Below are 20,093 nucleotides of genomic sequence, written 5' to 3'. Positions count from 1 at the left end.
CACTTATTTGTACATCTGTACACTTAGGCTTCTCAACTGAAATTGTCAGTAAGATGCTAATTATGTTTATGTGTTTGGAGCATTGAATTTATTTTGCTTTTTGTTAAAAGACATGCAGTAAAAATGAGAGCCCTGGGATAACATTTTTAAAGATGGTGGAGAGGTCTCCAGTGCTGTCTTCAGAAAGGATGCTGTCCCAGGGCACCCTCCATGATTACTTCCTGGAGCACAGCAAGTCCGGGGATTGCCTTTGTTGGGGCTGGACAAGCATCCTATGGAGGGTCCTGGGGAAGCTGGTACACTCTTAGGAATCACTGCAGAGCAGAACTGACCAGAGTTTGCAAAGGAGATCAAGACAGTCCCCCCTTTTTGCAAATTGACACAGCACAGAGGCAGCAAGCTGCCTGATAGCAGCAGGATGTGGTGTTGAAAGGAGATATGGGTTTATATGTAAGTAAAACTGTCCTAAAGGACAGGCCACACTGAGATTTTCTGTGTATGGAAAGAGAAACTACATATCTCATCCATCTGATAATGGTAGCTCTGTATCTCAGTAATTCACCTGTACTACCAGTATTACCATTGTGAATCCATTATTACTTTTAAACTAAGAATTATCTGTACAAAAATATCAAAGTGCAACAATTAAGTTGAGTAAATTATACTTAGAGCTGAACTCAGGCCCATTTCAAAGCCACCATTTGCTGCCAGTAAAGCACATGTCTGAATGACTGTTTCTAGTTGAACCTTGATTTTGTTAAACTGATTGGAAGCAATCAAGTGAACACACACCATCCTGATCAGGTTTTGATTTCAAAGGTGGTAAAAAGCTTTTTAAATTGCATTAGGGAGATTTTTTTCCCCCCTGTAGTTCTGTGTCATTTTCCCTCCAAATCATAAAGGCTGTTTTGCAGACTTCCCTCCTTATGCCCCAAACATAGCTCTATGTGTCAATTTAAGAGATGGACAATTGGCATAAAGTCAGCAGAGAGAGCATAAATGCCTGAGAAGTTTTTAGGCAACATCTATGTAAACAATTACTGTTGCCTTGTTTTCATTTCCAGGCAACTGATCCTCAGAGACACATACACAGAATACAGACAATATCTGGACAACCTTCCAACCCCTTCTTTCCAAGCAGTTTATACTTTCTCCATGTATAAAGGAACAGCAATGGAGAATAAAGTATATCTTGATCGGAAGATACTTGTTTTAAAGAATTTAATCATCATCTAATGTCACAAATTTAATACCTTTTTAAAAAGAAGTAGGATTCTTGAGCTTCAATCTGCAGTAAGTTTTTAATACAGTCTAGAGTATTTCAGACTGGGAGAAACATATAATTAATAAATAAATACACACTAATCCACATTTGCCTTTTGTGCTTCTCAGTGGCCCAGGGTTATCAATGTTTTTGATACTTTCCAAACAAATCAAAACTACTAATCTCTGCATGAAGACTGACAATCAATATGTCAACTTTGGCAGTTTGAAAGACTGGCATTTGTTTTAATCACTTTATTCAGTTCTTCAAGATAAATCTGCAATTAAGTCTTTTTTTTATCTCAAAAGAGACGAATGCTAACGTTTTCACAGTATTTAGCTTTTACTTTGCTTTATTTTAACCTCTAATCACAGGAAGAATTAATCCTATATCTCTATATTTCCCTCATAAATATTCTTCCAGGACAGGATAATTCTGCATCATTTCAAATGTGTTTGTTTTCTCTTCAGCTGAATAAATACAGAAATCATCACCTCCAATAGCTTCTTGTCAGCCTGAAGGCTCACACACATTGCTGGGCATTTGAGGTTGAAGCTGTTTCTAAGACCAATCTTCTAAGAGATTATTTTTTTGTGAGGAATTGTTTCTTACACAAAGTATTACTGGCATTGATAGTGAGAACATTGCTTGGTAAAAAGGTTCTCTGACGATCTGTGGGGAGTGCATTATCAAGTAAATCACAGTTCTCACCTCCTGACTGAATTCTGTGCAACTTGCTTTAGTGTATGGGATGGAGGCTGTGTGTGGATATTGTCCAGTTTTTGTAGGTGTTTTAGGGATTGTGAAAAGATCACAACTGACTTCTGGGAAGCTTGGTTTGATCCTTGAGTGCCCAGCTAGTAGCAGAGTGTCTGGTGTCACTCACAGCACTCAAGCAGCTGCAGTATGGTCAGGAAGAAATGGTCTAAAGGTTCATGATTCTCATCTTGGGAAAATGGGAGTAACTTCATTCGTTGGTTCATTCATTCATTGGTTCATTCATTCATTCTACATACAATTTATTTTCTGGACACTCCAGAACAAGAGCAGAGGCAGAGTATAGCTTAGCAGATGAGAATGGCAGAAGACAGTCTCATCATAGTTTGCAAGGATGGATCTTACCAATAACAACATGAGACATACTGACCATGTGTCCTTTTCAAAGTGGCATTAATGCCTTCCCTTATTCCAGATGCCACACTAAAATTTTACCACTTGCAATATTTGGTAGAATCCCCTTTAAAACTTTATTATCCAAATAAATTCTGAAATGTTTTTACTGCGTTTTGAACTTTTCTTCTGACAGGTAACTTTTTTTTCAGATTTGGAATTGAACTCTTCTAATGTCAAGGTCACAGTTTGTGCACACAAATGTTATCCTAGATTTAGGAGCCAGCAAGCCTTTTGAAAATTAGTGTGTCTTGTTATTACAATATATATAAGAACAACCTTTCCCTTTCTGAGCTTTATGAAACTTTGTATCTGATCTGACACCTTCCTAATTTGCAAGAATTTTATCAGTTCTTGTTTCATTTCTCATGTGCCTAGGCTGCATGTTAGAGAAGCAATAACTATGCTTGTAACCTGCTTGGGACATTTTAATGGTTATAAATGGGGGGCTGGGGGGGAAAGAATTGCTTAGAAAATGACAGCTGCAACATCGAAATTGCTCATCTGTCTGAAAAAGAATATTGCATTGTCTAAAGGCAGTTCTGTGCAGGATTTGCATCAGGATCTACAAGAGACTGAAAACAAAACTGTTTAGCTGAATAGCTAAATAGCTAACTGTTTAACTGAATAGCTTCTTGCAAGTTTTATATTAATGAAGTTTTCTCTTGAAGTGTCAAGTTTTCTTTTTGAAGGATGTTCTGAAATATGTCACAAATGAGTGTTTTAAGGTTGCTTAAAGAATCATTGGCAAAGTGATTCAGCAAAACCAGGTTTAATATAAAAGTGACAACACAACGAAGTTTGCTGGCAAGGTTCACTCTACTGTTTACTAGATGGTTAAAACAGATGGAGGAAAAGCAAACAAAAATCCAAAATCAACCAATCCAAACAAAAATAAACCCAAAAGTATCTACATGTAGTCTGGGGGGACAAGGGGAAAGAGAAAAGGATAGGAAAAGATAAGGATAAAAAGGAATACAGAAGACCCTCCTGTTGGTTCATAGTGAACCCTCGCACTAAAATGAGCCAGGACTTCAACAAGAGTTTATCCCTAAAGGCCTAACAACACTTAACAAAACCTAACAGCACTTAATCTTAAGAACACTTAAACTTAACAGTACTTAATAGATAACTGAAGCTAAACAATTTAGCAATAGATTCATACAGAATTTAATATATAACAACTTACCTACAGGCCTGACTTACTACAAATTGAAAGTACTTAAGAATCTAGAACATTCCTAGTACATTTGCTATGTCATATTCACACTCACATGTGATATGACCCGTTGCAGAAGGTGAAGGTAGCCCAGGCTCCTGCTAATAGATCCCCTGGGATGGATTAGAGTGAAATGACACTGAATTATCAGTGTTTGTAAATATACACATGTAGGGCTCATTATGGAACAATTTGGTTGCAGAGGAAAACAGGTGTGTATAATAACAATTTTGGTTGTTATTATCTGTAGTAACATAACATGAAAGTGTTGCAATATGAAAGCACAACCACCTCACCCAAGGACATGTGCAGGGGAAAAGAAAGGAGAGAGAGAGAGGGCAAGACTGTGAAGATCTCACCACCCATAGGCCCTGTGATGAGACTTTGTTGTTCCACAGTCTTGGCTGAAATGGTGATTGCAGGTTGGATCCTTCGGGTGGTTAGGGAAGTCCTAAAGAAAGGGTGGGGAAAAACCCCCAGGATAATCTGCAGAACACATCTATTAGGTTTATGTCACTCAGGTTCAGGTGGGAATGCCCAGGTACCTCCCACAGGGTGGGGAGCTTCACACTGGATGGTGTAATGTTGCAGATCACGGAATTATGTCCTTGGCATCATCTAAGACAACACTGCTGCCCATCACACCAGCAGTTGAGTCAATTATGGCCCACCAGCAGAGACGAACACCCTCAGCCCAACATGAATGTCCTGGTACTTTCCTGAGGGAAGGAGGAGGGAGCCCCACTGAGTGAACCCTACAACCCCGTGGTATGCGCAAGGGAGAGCACCTTAGCATGACAGGAGGCACCATCCCATCTCCACAGGACCTGTCTTCTCTCTCACTCATAGCACATCATTCACCCTCAGTCTTATCAGAGCAGAGGTTAACCACTGCACATCCAAAACCTCACCTCCTCCACCTCCAAACCAGGCTTCAACAATGCACCCTGGTGTCTCCACAAATGGAGAGTATCTTGAGTCATTATCCATTAAAAGTTCAGTCTCTCACAGCATGCACACAAACATGAAGAGTCTGTAGTAGGTATATGCCTGTGAAAAATTCCCGTCAAGTTCAGGGAAGTACTCATGTCAGATGCCTTTGCATCTTCTCTATGGTTGAGCCTTGAGGAATTGGTGTATCAGTCCAGGATCCATCAGTTTGGCGATCCTCCGAGTACAGCAAACTTGAGAGTTCACTGGCCCCGAGAGGGAGATGTTGGTCACAGCACACTGTGGTCCAAGAGAGCTCCAAGGGTCTCACTTTGGACTGCTGTTTATAGGGTTGCAAGAGAGTTGGCTTTAGTAATAGTAATTTTCCATCCTTGCAGCAATTCAGGTCGGTAACTTTCTTTGAAAGTTTGGTAACAAAAATATTATTCCACTTAGGTTGTTATTCAGGCAACAAAAATAAGTTTCCAAGGCTGTTCGTTAAAACACAGGAGCTTGTTAGACAGCACAAGTTCCTGGGAGAGTGTTTCTGATAAGCTCAAGAGGAGCTCAGCCACCTGCTGTTTGTCAAGGCTGAGGCCTAATGAGCATTTCTGAGATCACAGTGTGGCCAGGGTGGGGGGAATGCATCACCACAGTGTGGCCTAATACAAGTCAATAAAAGAGTTGTGATGTCCTGACCTTTGATCTTTGAATTTGCTGTTACAGCTTCTAGGATTGTCTTCTATAACCCCATCCAGAGGCAATTGCAATCACCACCTCATTCATGGATCACATGGTGAGAAGCTTCCATCAGCCCATGTCCACATGGTGCTCCAGGCCCTCAGATCGCCCGCTGTCTGCCTGCAGCGGGGTGGCAGGGAGGGAAGGAACCACAGATGCCTTACATGGACAGAACCAGGCTGCCCTTTCTCTGCAAACATCATTAAGATTTCCTTCGGAACATAGATCATGCTTTCTGACAAACGAGGATGGCAATCCTTCAGTAAACATCTATGTGAGAACCTCGTGTAGATGTATATAGCCTATACAATCAAGTGTAGTTTATGTGATTTTAGCCTCAACACACTTCTCACGAGTTACCCCTGGCAGATCAGAAGTGGACCCAAAAATATCAGATGCGTGTTCCAGATAAACTCTTCAGCAGTTACTGAGGTCTCAGCAGGGCGCCAGGGCCAGCCCATGCACCAGGATCACAGAACACAAGGGTTTAGAGCTTGCAGCCAGCCTCAGCACTTGGGAGCAGCCCATGGCCTGGCCAGCAGGTGAACTTTGCCACTGACAAGGATCAGCTAAAGTGACTTTTGCAATCAATGTTCGATTATGCTTATAAATAAGGCTCTTCACACACACTAAAAAGATTATTCAAAATGAAGAAATCTGCTGGCTTTCAAGTGCTTTCCAACAGACATTCTTTGCAGGATCTTCTCTCTTCTTTAAAAATCACATTATTGAAAACTGCCGTTCACATCTGAAAACTCCGTGATTTCCCACACCAAGTAAGGGCTGAACTGGCAACCTGCAGCACTTGTTTCAATTGCAGAGTCAGCAAAACCAGGCATTTCATAATTATGGATCCTGGTTGTTGCTATTGCTGATTAATGCATTTAGATGCTTAGCCATTCTTATTGAAGGGAAGACAAAAAGATTATTAGAGCCTTTTAATTTATTAGAGTCCTCAAATAGCCAAGAGAGCTTCTTACACATACAAATATACTGAAAATGGACAGATATGGACTCAACAAAAATAATAATCTCTCAGAAAAAAATCAAGCGTTATTATACAACTTCAGAGTTAGGTCCGGTCACATTTACAAGTGAGCTTGTAACTTGCATGTAAGTTCAGCATCACTCAGGAATTTTTCAAGTCCAGGTTGAATCTTTTCAGCTAGTTAGCCCACTGAGCTTATACAGTACATTGTTTTCCAGCATCACCAATGGGTAACACTGTACGTAACCAAGTAGTAACAACAGTGGTTTAATCTTCAAAAGTCCATTCGTTCCACTGAAGGTGCACTATTAAAACAACAGATGTACTTAATAATTGTCATATTACAGCTTCTCCTGTTTCACTGTGACAATTGTGTGGTTAAAAAATTAATTACACAGCTAGAAAAATCAGAAAAATCCTAATGTTTCATTTAAATGAACTGTTCTGATGTTGAAGAGACTTCCTTAACATTTTTAAGATGGTTATTTTGTAAAAATATACTTCCTTACTCTACAGATAAGGTAAGTAATGGGTAGGAATGAGAGGGTAGGTTTTGACTAAATATTAGGAAGAAATTCTTTACCATGAGGGTGGTGAGGCACTGTAACAGGTTGCCAAGAGAAGCTGTGGATGCATTATCACCTCTGGAAGTGTTCAAGGCCAGGTTGGATGGGGCTTTGAGCAACCAGGATGAGGGGAAATGGCCCCAAGCTGCACCAGGGAAGGTTCAGGTTGGAGACCAGGAAGAATTTCTTCACTGAAAGCATTGAGAAGTACTAGAACAGGCTGCCCAGGAAGGTGGTGGAGTCACCATCCCTGGAGGAGTTCAAGGAACGACTGGATCTGATGCTCAGTGCTATGATCCTAGTTGATGTTGCGGTGTTTTGTCAAAGGTTGGAGTTGATGGTCTTGGAGTTCTTCCCAACTTAAATAATTCTGTGATGTAGGGGAAGGCATCCCTGCCCAAAGCAGAGGGACTGGCACTATATGATCTTTAAGGTCCCTTCCAACCCAAACTATTTGAGGATTTTATGATCACATAACAAAAACCCATCCCAACATACAGCATTTGTAATTAGTTGTTAGTGCTGGAAATTTTTACACGTTTCATGGCAAACATTGTCCTGAGTTGTTGAACTAGTGTAGGGGGGAATCAATATTTCTTTTCAGCACAGACCTCCCCACCCACCAAAACAGAAACATCAAATAGAGAGTTTGGCATTTGAAAAGAAACCAGTCATTGAAGGAAAAGGACAATTGTCCTGTGCAAAAAAAATGCTTTCTTAGTTTTAATCCTCACTCCCAGCTTCACTTCCTCATTTTTACTGTCTTCTATGTATTAACTGTGCTGTCACTTTGCTTTTATTTATTATTATAACAGCTCAGCCTGTAGTTTGAATTTCATAACAACAAAAAATAGTATCCTATACTGAAGTCCTGTATTCTGGAGCTGGAAGTTGGTAGGACATTAAAAAAAAAGTCAAAATTACTTTCTGACACAAGCTTGCACTTGGTGTTTTTCCCCGATTTGCATAGTATACTACAATGCATTTTACAGAATCAGTGAACCTTGTGGCAAACTGAATTAACTCTCAATCTGTATTTAGGTATATTTAAGCTCATCAGTGCCACCTGCCCCACATTATTTGTGTCGTAGAACATAGAGCATTTAATTTCGCTGCATCTGTCTAAAATAGCTGTGGAGTTGCTGGCTAAAACATTCAGGGCTTTATTAGCTTTGTTGTTCTCACTTGTGAGTAGATGTATAGTTGTCAATACTGTGTGATCAGGAAAACAAGGACCTGGACTTCCCATTTAAAATCAAACCTGCCAACCCACCCCCCATCCACCTCACCCCTACAGAAACATCTGGTGCACATTTCTGATACTGGGATGAAGTGAGCCCAAGCATGGCATTTGTACAGTGACAGTTCACTCCCTTAGAAAATCCAGTATCCAAATTCCACAGCTTTGTTTTATGGACACAAAACATGGATGAATATAGTCACATTCATTAAGTATTTTACACATTTTTGCAAGCTGAGCCACAAAGACATCACGATACTCGGCTAAAGCTCTGCTGTATGCAAACTCTAGAAACTGGAAGGGACGAATTTAAGTAGTTATTGATCATTCTTCTGAAAACTGCTACAGTACCGTGGTATCACAAGATCCAGATCTAAGTGTTATCTGACAGCACCATGTAAAACAGATTTTAAATTTTCACATAGCTTAAAATGTTTGTAGTCACCCAGTGAATTGCAGCAAAGGCAACCCAACATGTTTCATTAGACTATTTAATATTTTTGTAAGCTTATTTTATTTCTTTGCTGTACAAAGGCAGAAATGCAAACCATCTCAATAAATCTACATCAGTAACTACCTAGAAATGATACAAGTATGTACACAAAGCCCAACTGTTTCACTTCAGTGTTGATACCACAGTTCACGTAGAGCTGGATGCAAACAGCACCTACACAGTGTAAGGCATAACTCTCAGGATATTTACATCTTGTTCTTTTTAACGAAGGCTTCCAATACACCAGTTCTTTGTTACACTCGTATTTGACAATCCTGCTTAGTAGTGCAGCCTCAGAACTGAAAAGTGCATTTCTTCATTTTATACATTCTCACACAGATTGTGGACTGTTCCAGAAATAGTTTTCCAACCCTCCTTCTTGGAAGTAATTTATTATCTATGTTTTCTGTCAATTAAAATTATAAGGTAAAAAGACCATTTCCCCAAAGTTCTCTAGATCACATGCAATTAAGAAAACAAAGATCCTAAAAGCAACTCCAGAAACTCTTGTCTTTTGACTTGGGAAGATAAGCAATCCTGTGAAAGCACTCAACCAATTCGCTGCTGGTTTTTTAAAACACTTTAGAACATTTCAGGTTACGAAGTTTGCAGATCCAAGCAGCTTTGGAAAAGCCCTATAATACAGATATTTACATTCTGTATTAGATTTTTGTGTTGTAATTAATCTAGCATCTCAAATGGTTTTTTCTCTTCCATCGGAGATCTCACTTTGAAAGGAAAGTAAAAAAGGAGTATGATTACTGTCATTGTAGAAAATACAATTCTGAGTTATTTCACAAGCAAAATAAAAAATGCCTAGGATGAAAAACTCTTCCCTTCAACTATAAAGCAGCACTGGCTAAAAATAATTTTTCCTTTGTGTTCTGAGCTACTGCAATTCCTGCCACATTTATTTTTAAGCCACAACATCCTGTAGCACTAAGGTTCTTCAGACTCTATATTCCATCCAATCTTGGTTTAGGAGATTAAAATACTACATCCCCTCTTCTGTCTGCCCTCCCTTAGGGCAGGGAATGAGCAGCAGCACAGCCTCGTTCAAAACAGCATTGTAACTCTCATGGCAACAATCTCAGCTGAGCTGGGCTCTGTACCGCAGCAGCTGAGAACTGACACACGGCGCTCCATCCAGAGCGCAGCTCCGACAGGAAACCAGCAAAGAGCAAAGGAAGGAAAAGGTCAGGGAACAAGAGTGCCTTGCTGTATATGCATGTGCCTGACTCTCTGACCTCCTGCTGCTGTGAGGTAACACAACAGCAGAGACTTCTCTTGTAGGCATTTCCTATACTCACTCCGACACATCTTGGCCCACAAACTATGCTCAGAAAATTATACTTGTTCAACAGTTCAGCTTACAACTTAATCAGAATGGTACAACCATCTTAAAAAAAACCTACTACGTGTGGATAAATTGTAAAACGAGGATGTTACCTTCATCAGAATGAACAGTTTCATTAGTGAAAGTATCCATATCTTCACAAGTGTAGGCACCTGGCTTCTCTTTTTCCACCTCACACAGATACACGTCAATGGGTCCTTTTGTGCTCTTCACATGTACTTCTATGTGATCCTATAAAACAGCAACTTGCATATAATCCAAATAACAAATCTTGCACATCCTTATCTATTTTTGCACATATTTTAAAGACAATAGGTTAAGAACAGAACAAATACAGGAATGACGTAACTATTTAAAATTGTGTTACTACTTCCACATAAATTATGACTATTACATACATTTGTAGGACAATTATTGTGCAGAATTAAGCTAATGAGTTTCCATTTTTGATGAATGTGCATTTAAATATTTGTTTAGTCTTTCTACTGACCTTCAGATACATGACCAAGACTTACTATGTTTACGAAGAGTAACGAAATTAAAAAACTTGACAAAGCAATGCCATGGATCAGACAACAAATTGGAGCACACAGCTTTAATGACATGGTAAAGTAACTAATCCCTATTGCTTCTACTGCTTTCCTTCAGCAGACATCACATTGCAAGACAAAGCAAATAAATCTTAATGCACAATGGAGAAAATACTCTGTTCTAATATACAACCTTTTCAATCCTGTCTTTTTATTGCTTCAGGAGGCCTTTGAAATTGTCTCTTTTTCATCTCCACTGGATAAGAGACAGCTGCTTTGACCAGGGGAAGTACTGGAGATCTATGCAGTGGATCTAACTCTTTTGGTTCTACTGATTCATCTCCTTTTCCTAAGATACCCCTACCTTTCTGCGCACACAGCAAGGCAACTTCAATGACTACGCAATTAAGAAGATTATCAAAAATGCTCACGCAAAAAAGAAAGTAGAATTAAAATTCCATTTGTTATCTTGACTTCCAGGATTTGTCCTCTTAGAGCACTACCAACAGTGGGTTCCCAGTACACAGGCCCCACTAAGCAGGTGCAGCACTGCTGGGTGCAGTGGGCAAAGGTCCGGCTCCTCTGTGAGACCAGAATGGAGCCTGTGTACTGCACCGTGGGGTGAGGACAGGGCACAGCCCCACTCCATGAAATATCCCTCTAGATATGAACTACCAGAGTGACAAAATGTTTTCATTTTCCAACCATACTGTACATTGCATACTTTATTACAGCTGTTCCATTCTCTCTAGCAAAACCAGGTAACTAAAGCTCAGATACATTTATGGCTTAATAATTTAGGTAAAAAGAAAAATACTGCAAGTAAGTTTCTAGGACTATTATCCCTACAGCATTGTTTAGTGGAACACAAGAACAATGAACTACTGATATCTGCATGACAAAGAAACTGGAAGTCAATTACTGACTGCTGCTGCAAAAAATCAAATTTGAGAACTTTTGTTCCCTTAGGAGAAATGTTTAAGTCTTACTTCTTTAGGAACTGGTATTTCCAATTTGGTTTCCTCTGGAGCTTTGATTGCGATCACAATCTGTTCCTGAAATGCCTGAATGCTTCGGATATCTTGGTATGTCACATAAGCTAGTGTATACATTGGTCAAGGATTCTGTAAAGTAATTTGCTAATGGACAGAAGCAAAGAGTGTGATGTCAAGATATGTTGAGGCAGAATACCAACTTAAGAAAATTGATCAACAATTCAGCTGAGGTTAATATTAGCTTTATAAAATGAAGTATCAGCTAACAAGTGGAAAAATACTTTTCTGTATTTTTTGGAAGGAAAAAAACTTTTAAAAATATATTCAATGTTAAAAAATCCCCGAACAGTTTTCACAGATGCTGTCATAAGTCCACAAAGCAGAGGGAATTCTGTCCTTCAGAAACTACATTCTATTTTGTAATAGCATGAAACTAATTTCCTGGCACACTATAAAACTATTTTCTTAACCAGTAAGGTGTAAAGAAAATGGGCACATTCCATTTGAGCACATACCCTGACATCTTGCCAAACAAGGGAGCTAATAATATTTTACTGTAACCCAAAGCCAAAACTCAATCTTTGTGTGATACATTAAAATCTCTTTTCTATTGTCAAAACCCATCTGAAAATCAAAACTGCACCAGAACCTCTTTCAACAGAGAACAGTATTAGGACACAACCAACATACCATTATATCTCCTTGGCAACAGGCCACTCAGACTCCACTTTGAGTCCTCTTTGTCATCTCACTAAGCAGCTTGGATCTCACCTGCCCCTGAGACAACTCAGAGAGAACAAGGTGATGGTCAGGGTACTAAGACTATTGCCCCACTTCTTTCTTCTGGAGTGGAAAGGTCACACAAGCAGCACTCCCCTGAGGACACGCCAGACTGTCCAGAATACTGCAAAGCAAGGCACACGAGTGGCATTCCCAAATACAAAATAATCAAAAAGTCTGCTATTATAAAACTCATTACCAAGCAGTACTGCATACCTGTGCTATCAGCCTACACTTCTTACTAGATACGTATGTGCAACCAAAACGATGTGTTAAAGTAATGCAAGAGTTAAAAGGATATTTTGCATTTTCTTTGTCATCTGTTAGTTCAAATATCTGATGAGCACAATCCTTGATTAATTCATCCAGAGCTTCTTCCATGTCTGATAAGTCAGAAAGTTCATCTTTAAGGTTTTGCTGCTCTGCTGCTTTTCCAACAACTTGGTCAAGATTATTACCTCTAGAAGAATACGAAAGTTGTCTAGTATGTTTGTATAAATAAAAGCCTGTTTATTAAACATCAAGTATACTAACAGAAAGGAGTAAGGAACTCTGGCATCCTTTACTCTGCTGAAATATGCTTCCATGTACTTCTGCACTTGATACGTGTTAACATATTAGGTAATTCACACAGCCTAAGGATCCAGAAGAACTTAAAATATCTGTGAGAAGTAATTCAATATGCTTAAAAATACTCTCAAAGTTATTAACATTACTCAACATTATTGGGATTTACTGTTTCAGTAACGAGAAGTTTCAAAGCCTACTCACATCCACTGGATAAGATTCTTAGATCTTTTCTGAATCAAGTGGATTCCATCCAACACATTGGTGATGTCATACACTCTTCGTTTTCGTACTCCAAGCGTTGCTGCTACTTCATTTAAATCAAGGACACCATCTGGAGCTTTTTTGAGAAGAGCCATAAATCTTCGTGTCAAAAGCCCCAAGGATGCATCAAATCGAGGCCTTTTGGCCTCTACAGTTGCTGTAAAGTTTTGGTAGAATATTTAGGGTAAGCTACTACACAAGCATGAAGTATTACTTTAAAAAAGTGATGGTGATGAAGTAACAATGAAGATAAAAGTCTGGAAGCACCGCAGTTTTTAATGCTAACTTTGCAATGGCATTATATAAAGCCTATTAACTACACATACCTTCATTTGTTTGCAATGACTTCATCTAAACAGCAAGCATGCATTTTTATGCTTTCAACATTCATGACTCCACACTGCTAATATGGATATTAACAGCTGAGTAACTTTATGTTCTATAGGACTTTGAGATCGGATCACTGAACAAATACCAATGAAACCTCTGGTTAACTGTAGATAGTGTTGAAGTGCTGCCAGAGAAAACCTTTTGGTCCATTTTAACCAGCAGACCTCCCATGTAACCATCAGGTATGGTTCAGGAGTCAGCTTGGCTTCAGGACTGTTTCAGCCTGGACATGACCAATCTCTTCTGGAATTGAAGAACTTAGTATGTAGACAAACTCTGCTTGTAATGTTTGGTCTCAGGGCAAAAGAACTGGTCATTCCATTGTTTGATTTACTAACACAACAAAGATCTACACATACCCTGACACCCTGGTTTAAAAGAGATCCCTGTGCTGTGTGTATCCATTACCAACATATTTGCAGAAACAGCAGAAGTCACTGATGAGTAACTAGAAATTATTATTTACGTATGCAAAAAGCACAAAAAAGCACCTATTTTTGAGGCACAAAAAGCTCATGGTATGCACACACTCATTTGATGCCAGTCAATGAAAGACTGTCAAATTCTGCTGTTACTTGTCTTTTCTCCTGTAAAGCAAACCAGGTATTTCATCTGATCAACCTGTGTCCCTGAGCAATATTCCAGTCTAATGCTTCAAGAAAAGGTGAGTGTGTGTGTAAACAAAGTTCCCTAGAAAACACTCTTCAAACATCAGTATTTTTCCCACAATGAATAAGACACGTACTTTTACTCCTAATGTATCACACTCATTCCATGGCTGCAAGTTTGTGCACTCTAACACGAAGTGACAGGTCCAACAACTCAGTTTTGGACTGTGCTACTGTGAAATGTGTGAAACAATTCAACTGGTGAGAAAATAAACAAATCCCCAACACCCAGAAATTCACTCAAGTTTATTTTCGCATTTATTAACACCAGTTGAAAACCAACATTTGCCAATATGTTGTTCCAGTTTTCTCTAACTCACTTTTCCTGTGCATTATTTTCTTTACAGCAGTGGGAAAGTATACTTGCAGCAGATCTGAAGAAGAGAAACTATAAAGAATGTTTTGCTTCACATCTGTTATTTCAATCAGTGTTCAGCATTTCTCCTGCTCTGCTGATATTAAATACATTACAATATTTCATTTGTCTACAGCATGTACTGACATTGTAGAAAGGCACGAAATACTGCAAGATTAATTTTCACACATGAAACGTAGAAACTTACTTTTCACATGCCGTGCATCATTGTACACATTCAGGTCGATCATTGGTGCCTGAGGAAATTAAAAAAGGAAAAAACAATCTGTCATAAAATGCTATCTACAGGGGGAGCTTCTTCAGAAGAAATCCTCAAATCTACTTTAGATGTTACAGCCATCACAGGTCTGACAATTCAACAGCTATCACTGTGAAAAAGTGTCACCAGATAGAAGGAATACATGCTCTTTAATTCCTGCCAGAATTTTCAGCCCTTAATCTCAGCACAACTCACTCTGTTTTTGAAATTAGGAAACACTATTGAACACGCTGATGCTCAGGCAAACTGCAACCTCTCTTGCTTCTTTTTTTTCCAATTCATGGCCATTTCCTTTCAGTCTCCCATCATGTACTACTGTGAAGTATCTGGCCAGCTTTTCAAGTTGTTAACTTCCTTGCAAGTACAGCATGAAGCTGTGTCAGGGGAAGTCTGGGTTGGACACTTGGAAAAGGTTCTTCCCCCAGAGGGTGGTCAGGCACTGGGAGAGGCTCTGCAAGCAAGTGGTCACAGCACCAAGCCTGACAGAATTCAACAAGCTCTGGACACGCTCTCAGGAACATGGTGTGACTTTTGGGGTTGTCCTGTGCTTGGACAGGAGCTGGACTTGACAATTATGGGTCCTTTCCAACTCAGGATATTGTATGATTCTACTGAAGGGCTGCTGTGGCTTAACAAGCTCCCTCAGGATATTAACAGCCTTCCTACACTAGTGGGCCTAAATCTGGAACAGCATTCCAAGGGCAACCTAATACATGCCAAGTAAGGAAGGTGAATCACTTCCCTCAATTTATTGTTTAGTCTCCGGCTAAGACAGCCTCATCTGCCTCAATGTCAGGGCACAGTGCAGGTGCACATTTAACCCACTGTCCATCAGGGCACCCAGGTCCTTTCAACAGGGTGGTCCCCCAGCCTGTACCATTGCGGGGTAAAGGCCCAGGTAGACTTTGACACTTGATTTTCAACTTCCTGGGTTGAAGTTTATGAGGTCATAGATGACCCCTTCCTCCAGCCCATAAACATCATGAGGGGGCACCTCACATCCTCCACCTATCAACAGGACAGGCCCTAGGACAGACCCCTGAGGAAAAGAATTAATAATGTTTCTGAGTGAAGTATGAATTACTAACCACTCCTCTTTGTTCCTGGTGGTCCAGCCAAGGACTTTTTACTTGTGTGGTATTTTACCATCTGTAATTTCCCAACTTCAAGAGGAAGGTAAGACTTTCAGTAAGTCCTGATAAAGCTAACGTAGTTGACATCCATGGCTTTGATCTACAAATTTGGTCATTTCACCACCAAGGGTAATCAGGCTGCAAGTACAGTTATGCTGGTTATTCAACCACATTCTCCTTTATGTGCCTAGAAATAGTTTCCAAGGAAATTTGCTTCATGGCTTTCAAAGGGACTGAAGTGAGACTGTCTTAAGCTGTAGCTGATTTCCACAACCTCTCAAAAGTCATGTGAGCAACCTCACAATGACATCAGCCAGCTCTCTCAGGATGTACCCCAAGAGGATCTTACAGATTTGTTTGGGTTCAGCTTTCACAAGAAGATTCCTAACTTGCCACTTTTCTGTTGCTGGTCATTCCTTAAGACACAAAGCCTAATGGACATCCGATCTGAAAAGCCATGGAAAGTGTCCGAGTACGGCAGTCTTACATGCCTTTACTCCTCCTAAATCACCGGCCCCATTTAGCAGCAGGTTCCTCATCCCATCCTCCCCCCCTTTACTGCTGATGTAACTCTTGAAGAATACATTCAGTACAGGTAGCTCGGGGTGCAGCTGCAGTGCGAGCTGTATGCTGAGCTCTGGACGGTGGGAGCCCCAGGCAAGACGCCGTGAACTGTGCTGCCAGCCAGGTGACAGGACATTCAGAGACAGAAGGAGCTGAGCATCCCTAGGCTTTGGCACGCTTAACACTGTGAGGGTATGTAGTGTTTTAGCTGCTTTATCACTGCCCTGCATAAGTGGTCAGGGGAGAGATGTAACAAGAAGTTCATGAGTTGACCTAAGGACCAGGAGCAATCACTCACCAAATACCATCATGGGCAAAACAGACACAACTGGGGAATATTAATTTGAACTTATAACCAATAAAACCAGAGCATAATAATGAGAAGTAAAACGTGTCTTAAAAAAACACCTTCCCCCCACCCCTCCCTCCTTCCCAAGCTCTACCTCCTCCACACCAGCAGTGCACCGAGACAAGAATGGGGGTTATGGTCAGTTCATCAAATGTTGTTCCTGCTGCTGCTCAGGGAGGGCAGTCCCTCCTCTGCTTCAGTGTGCAGTTCCCTCCCACAGGAGGGAGCCTCCCATGAACTTCTCCAATATGGGTCTATCTCACAGCAGCAGCTCTCCCTCCACCAGCTGCATCAATGTGGATCACTTTTCCTGAGGGTGCAGTCCTGGGTGCAGGGCACAGCCTGCTCCAGCGAGGGTCAAGGGTCACAAGTCCTACCAGACAACCTACTCCAGAATGGGCTCCACTCTCCATGAGTCCTTGCTAGGAGCCTGCTCCAGTGTGGACTTCCCACAAGTTCCCAGCCTCCTTTCAGGCATCCACCTGTGCCAGCCTAGCTCTCCTCCACAGGCTGCAGATGGATCTCTGCATCCCCATGGTCCTCCATGGGCTGCAGCTGCTTCACCACAGGCTGCACCACAGGCTGTAGGGAGTCTCTGCTCCAGCACCTGGAGCACCTCCTCCTCCTCTTCCTCCACTCACCTTGGTGTCTGCAGAGTTGTTCCTCTCACATATTCTCACTCCACTCTTCTCTGGCTGCAATTACAACTGTGCAGTAACTTTTTTTCCCTTCTTACGTATGTTATCACAGAGGCACTACTACCATCTCTGATTAACTCTGCCTTGGCCAGTGACAGATCCATCCTGGAGCTGCCTGGCATTGGGTCTGAAGGACATGAGGGAAACTTCTGGCAGCTTCTCAGAGAAGCCACCCTGTGGCCGCCCCCCCCCCCCCCCCCCCGCTATCAAAACCTGACCACAAAAACCTAACAGGATATACAAGCCCAAGGTTTCCTTTGTTTGGGATCCCTGCTTGAGCTGTTGTACCAAGTTATTTTAAGGATCCAGATGTCTTAGAGTCTGCTATGGGAAACCTGGGGTCGAGCTGGTGAGGGGACCTTGTCTGACTGTGTGAGTGTGGGGGTGCAGCTGCAAAAGGGCCTCAATCCCAGCTCAGGTGGTGCGAGAGTGACTGACGAGAGTGGCTCCTGCATGGTCAGACAGGAAAATTTCTTTAATACTGTGACCTTTGACATTCCTTGCTAATTTCAACACAACAACTCTGGCTTTCCAATCATCATGTCCATGTCCAGACAGTTTTTATCCTTGTTCTTTAGTCTGTCCTTTTAGACTATCCAGCGTATGTTCTTTTTGCCAGGAGTGTCATGATGAAATGTATTTCTCCATACTGACCTCCATCTCTTCAGCTCCTCTGGCTTCTGAAGTTGCCTTCCCAAATATCTCAACTACCTCTTGACAGAATAAACTGAAGTCTTGAAGACTGAATAAGCTGGAAGCCAGGTTCTGCACTGTGCTACTAGCCTTCCTTACTATACTCAGGGCCTTGAATATCCCACTGTTAAGAACATTTCCCTGTCTGACCATTCATGAGACTCTCTGGCAGTCACACTCCCAGTGACAGAGGCTATCACTGCTGGGACTGAAGCCCCTTCATGGTGGGCAGCTTCAGTGAGCTACTGGGAGGCCCACTTGGCTCCCTACACACCACACTCACACCATCAGGCCATGTTTCCTCACTGGTTCAACCCCAGGTTTTCCACTGCAGAGTCTCAGGTGTCTCTCCATAAAACAATTTATTCATGGTGCAGCAACACAGAAACAGCTCAAGCAGGTACCTCCAAAGACAGATCCACAATAAAGGAACTTCTGCATTTTTATACTCTCACAGTTTGCCCAGGTGAATCTTCCTCTTCCCCCTGAGTCCTCTGCTCCTGCTGTGTCTCTCCATCCACCTCGGCAGTGCCACCATCTCTGTGCCCTTTTGTTATCCAAAGGATTGGCAGTCCATGGCCTCTTGTCCTGGGATCCCACCCATCAGCTGCCTGCAAACTGAGCTACCCGTACTAGATATATTCCTCAACACCTACTATTCCATGCCCATTACAGCCAAGGCTGTTAATAATTACTACATCTTTGACTTCCCTGTCTATGAGCAGCTGATTCAGGAAAGTATCACCCATTGAAAACTCATCTAAATATCTACATAAAGAAGCTGTGCCAAACACGATTTGCTTCTTACAATCATCACTTCAATTACCCACCCAAAAACTTATGTGAACTCTTTCATACCTTTAAGAAAGTACTACCAAGTAACATTTAGCCCAACTGTCAAGATTAATTAAAAAAAGCAGTAATAAATTTGAAGAAGTTTCACAAAATTAAATGTACACACCATCAGGATAAACCAAAAAAAGTAGCAGATTTTTAAAAGTTTTACGAAATAGGCTTTTTTGTTAGCTACTTCATAGCATTGCTAGAAGTAGTGGTGGCAGCTGCATGTAAGATGACTACCTCAACATCACAGACGTTTAGAGGAGAAAACACAGTTGTAATCCCTTTTTCTCATACTTAGCTACAACATACTTAGCTCAATTAAGAGGCTATAGGTAACACTGGCAAGAAAAAACATCCCTTCGCATTGTATCACCTTTCCCGGGAAGCCCGCTCCAACGCCACGACGGAGGGGAGCATCCCACAGCTCTTTCCGGGGTACCACGCTGCCAGGCCCGCCGCATCTTTCCCGCCCAGGGATGTAGGACGGGCTTTCGGCCGCCTCCTGACGAGCTCCGGCAGCAGAAGCACAGCTGCACCGCCGTCCCGCCCTCTCCCATGCACACGCAGCGCCTCCCAGTGCCGCCCGCCATGTACCTCACTCACACGCAGCGTGTCCAGCTGCAGCGGCCTCAGGCGCTCCCACTTGTCGGGGCTGGCCATGTCCGCCCGGTCCCTCCTCCTTGCCCCGGCCGGCCCCGAGACGAGGCGCTGGAGGAGGGAGGGCGCACAGCCGCCCTCACGCCGAGGCCCCGAGCCGCCGCCAGGCGCGGGGCGCCGCGGAGCCGCTCCCGCCCTCGCCGCGGCCCGTCATGGCCGCCGCTCCCGCGCGCGCCTGAGGCGACCGCTGGGGCGGGAACGGGCAGGGCCCGCGCACGCGCCCTCCCCTCTGCCGCCGGGGCGCGCGCGAAGCCACCGCCTTCCCCCTGTTACCCATCGGCCCCCGCGGCAGCTTCCCGCCCTGCCTGGCTTGTGCTGGCTTTTCCCGGCTTTTCCCGCCCCCCCGGGCATCCCCCGCC

At 42.1% G+C, this 20,093-nt stretch overlaps 1 protein-coding gene across 9 annotated transcripts; it reads right to left on the bottom strand.

Annotated features, from left to right (window-relative positions):
- Window positions 1–3,190: 3,190 nt before the first annotated feature.
- Window positions 3,191–19,872, bottom strand: E2F6 (E2F transcription factor 6). 9 transcript variants are annotated; one of them, XM_042032992.1, is made up of 7 exons: window positions 19,672–19,872; window positions 14,726–14,774; window positions 13,045–13,180; window positions 12,575–12,733; window positions 11,488–11,602; window positions 10,061–10,199; window positions 3,191–4,923 (listed from the first exon to the last, which is right to left on the bottom strand). In XM_042032992.1, the coding sequence occupies exons 1-7, from the start codon at window positions 19,735–19,737 to the stop codon at window positions 4,874–4,876; spliced, it is 714 nt and encodes a 237-aa protein (XP_041888926.1). In that variant the 5' UTR covers window positions 19,738–19,872; the 3' UTR covers window positions 3,191–4,873. The 9 variants fall into 9 exon arrangements, with proteins under 9 accessions (XP_041888926.1, XP_041888927.1, XP_041888919.1 ...); XM_042032993.1 differs by having other exon boundaries at window positions 19,681–19,872; XM_042032985.1 differs by having other exon boundaries at window positions 13,045–13,261; window positions 19,672–19,871.
- Window positions 19,873–20,093: the final 221 nt, after the last annotated feature.

This window comes from Corvus kubaryi, unplaced genomic scaffold (genome assembly GCF_017639235.1).
Source record: "Corvus kubaryi isolate FWS band 111438036 unplaced genomic scaffold, C.kubaryi_AGA036_p1.0 37354, whole genome shotgun sequence".
NCBI lineage: Eukaryota > Metazoa > Chordata > Aves > Passeriformes > Corvidae > Corvus > Corvus kubaryi.
The sequence above is the reverse complement of the archived record's forward strand: the minus strand, read 5'-3'. Positions and strand labels throughout refer to the sequence as shown.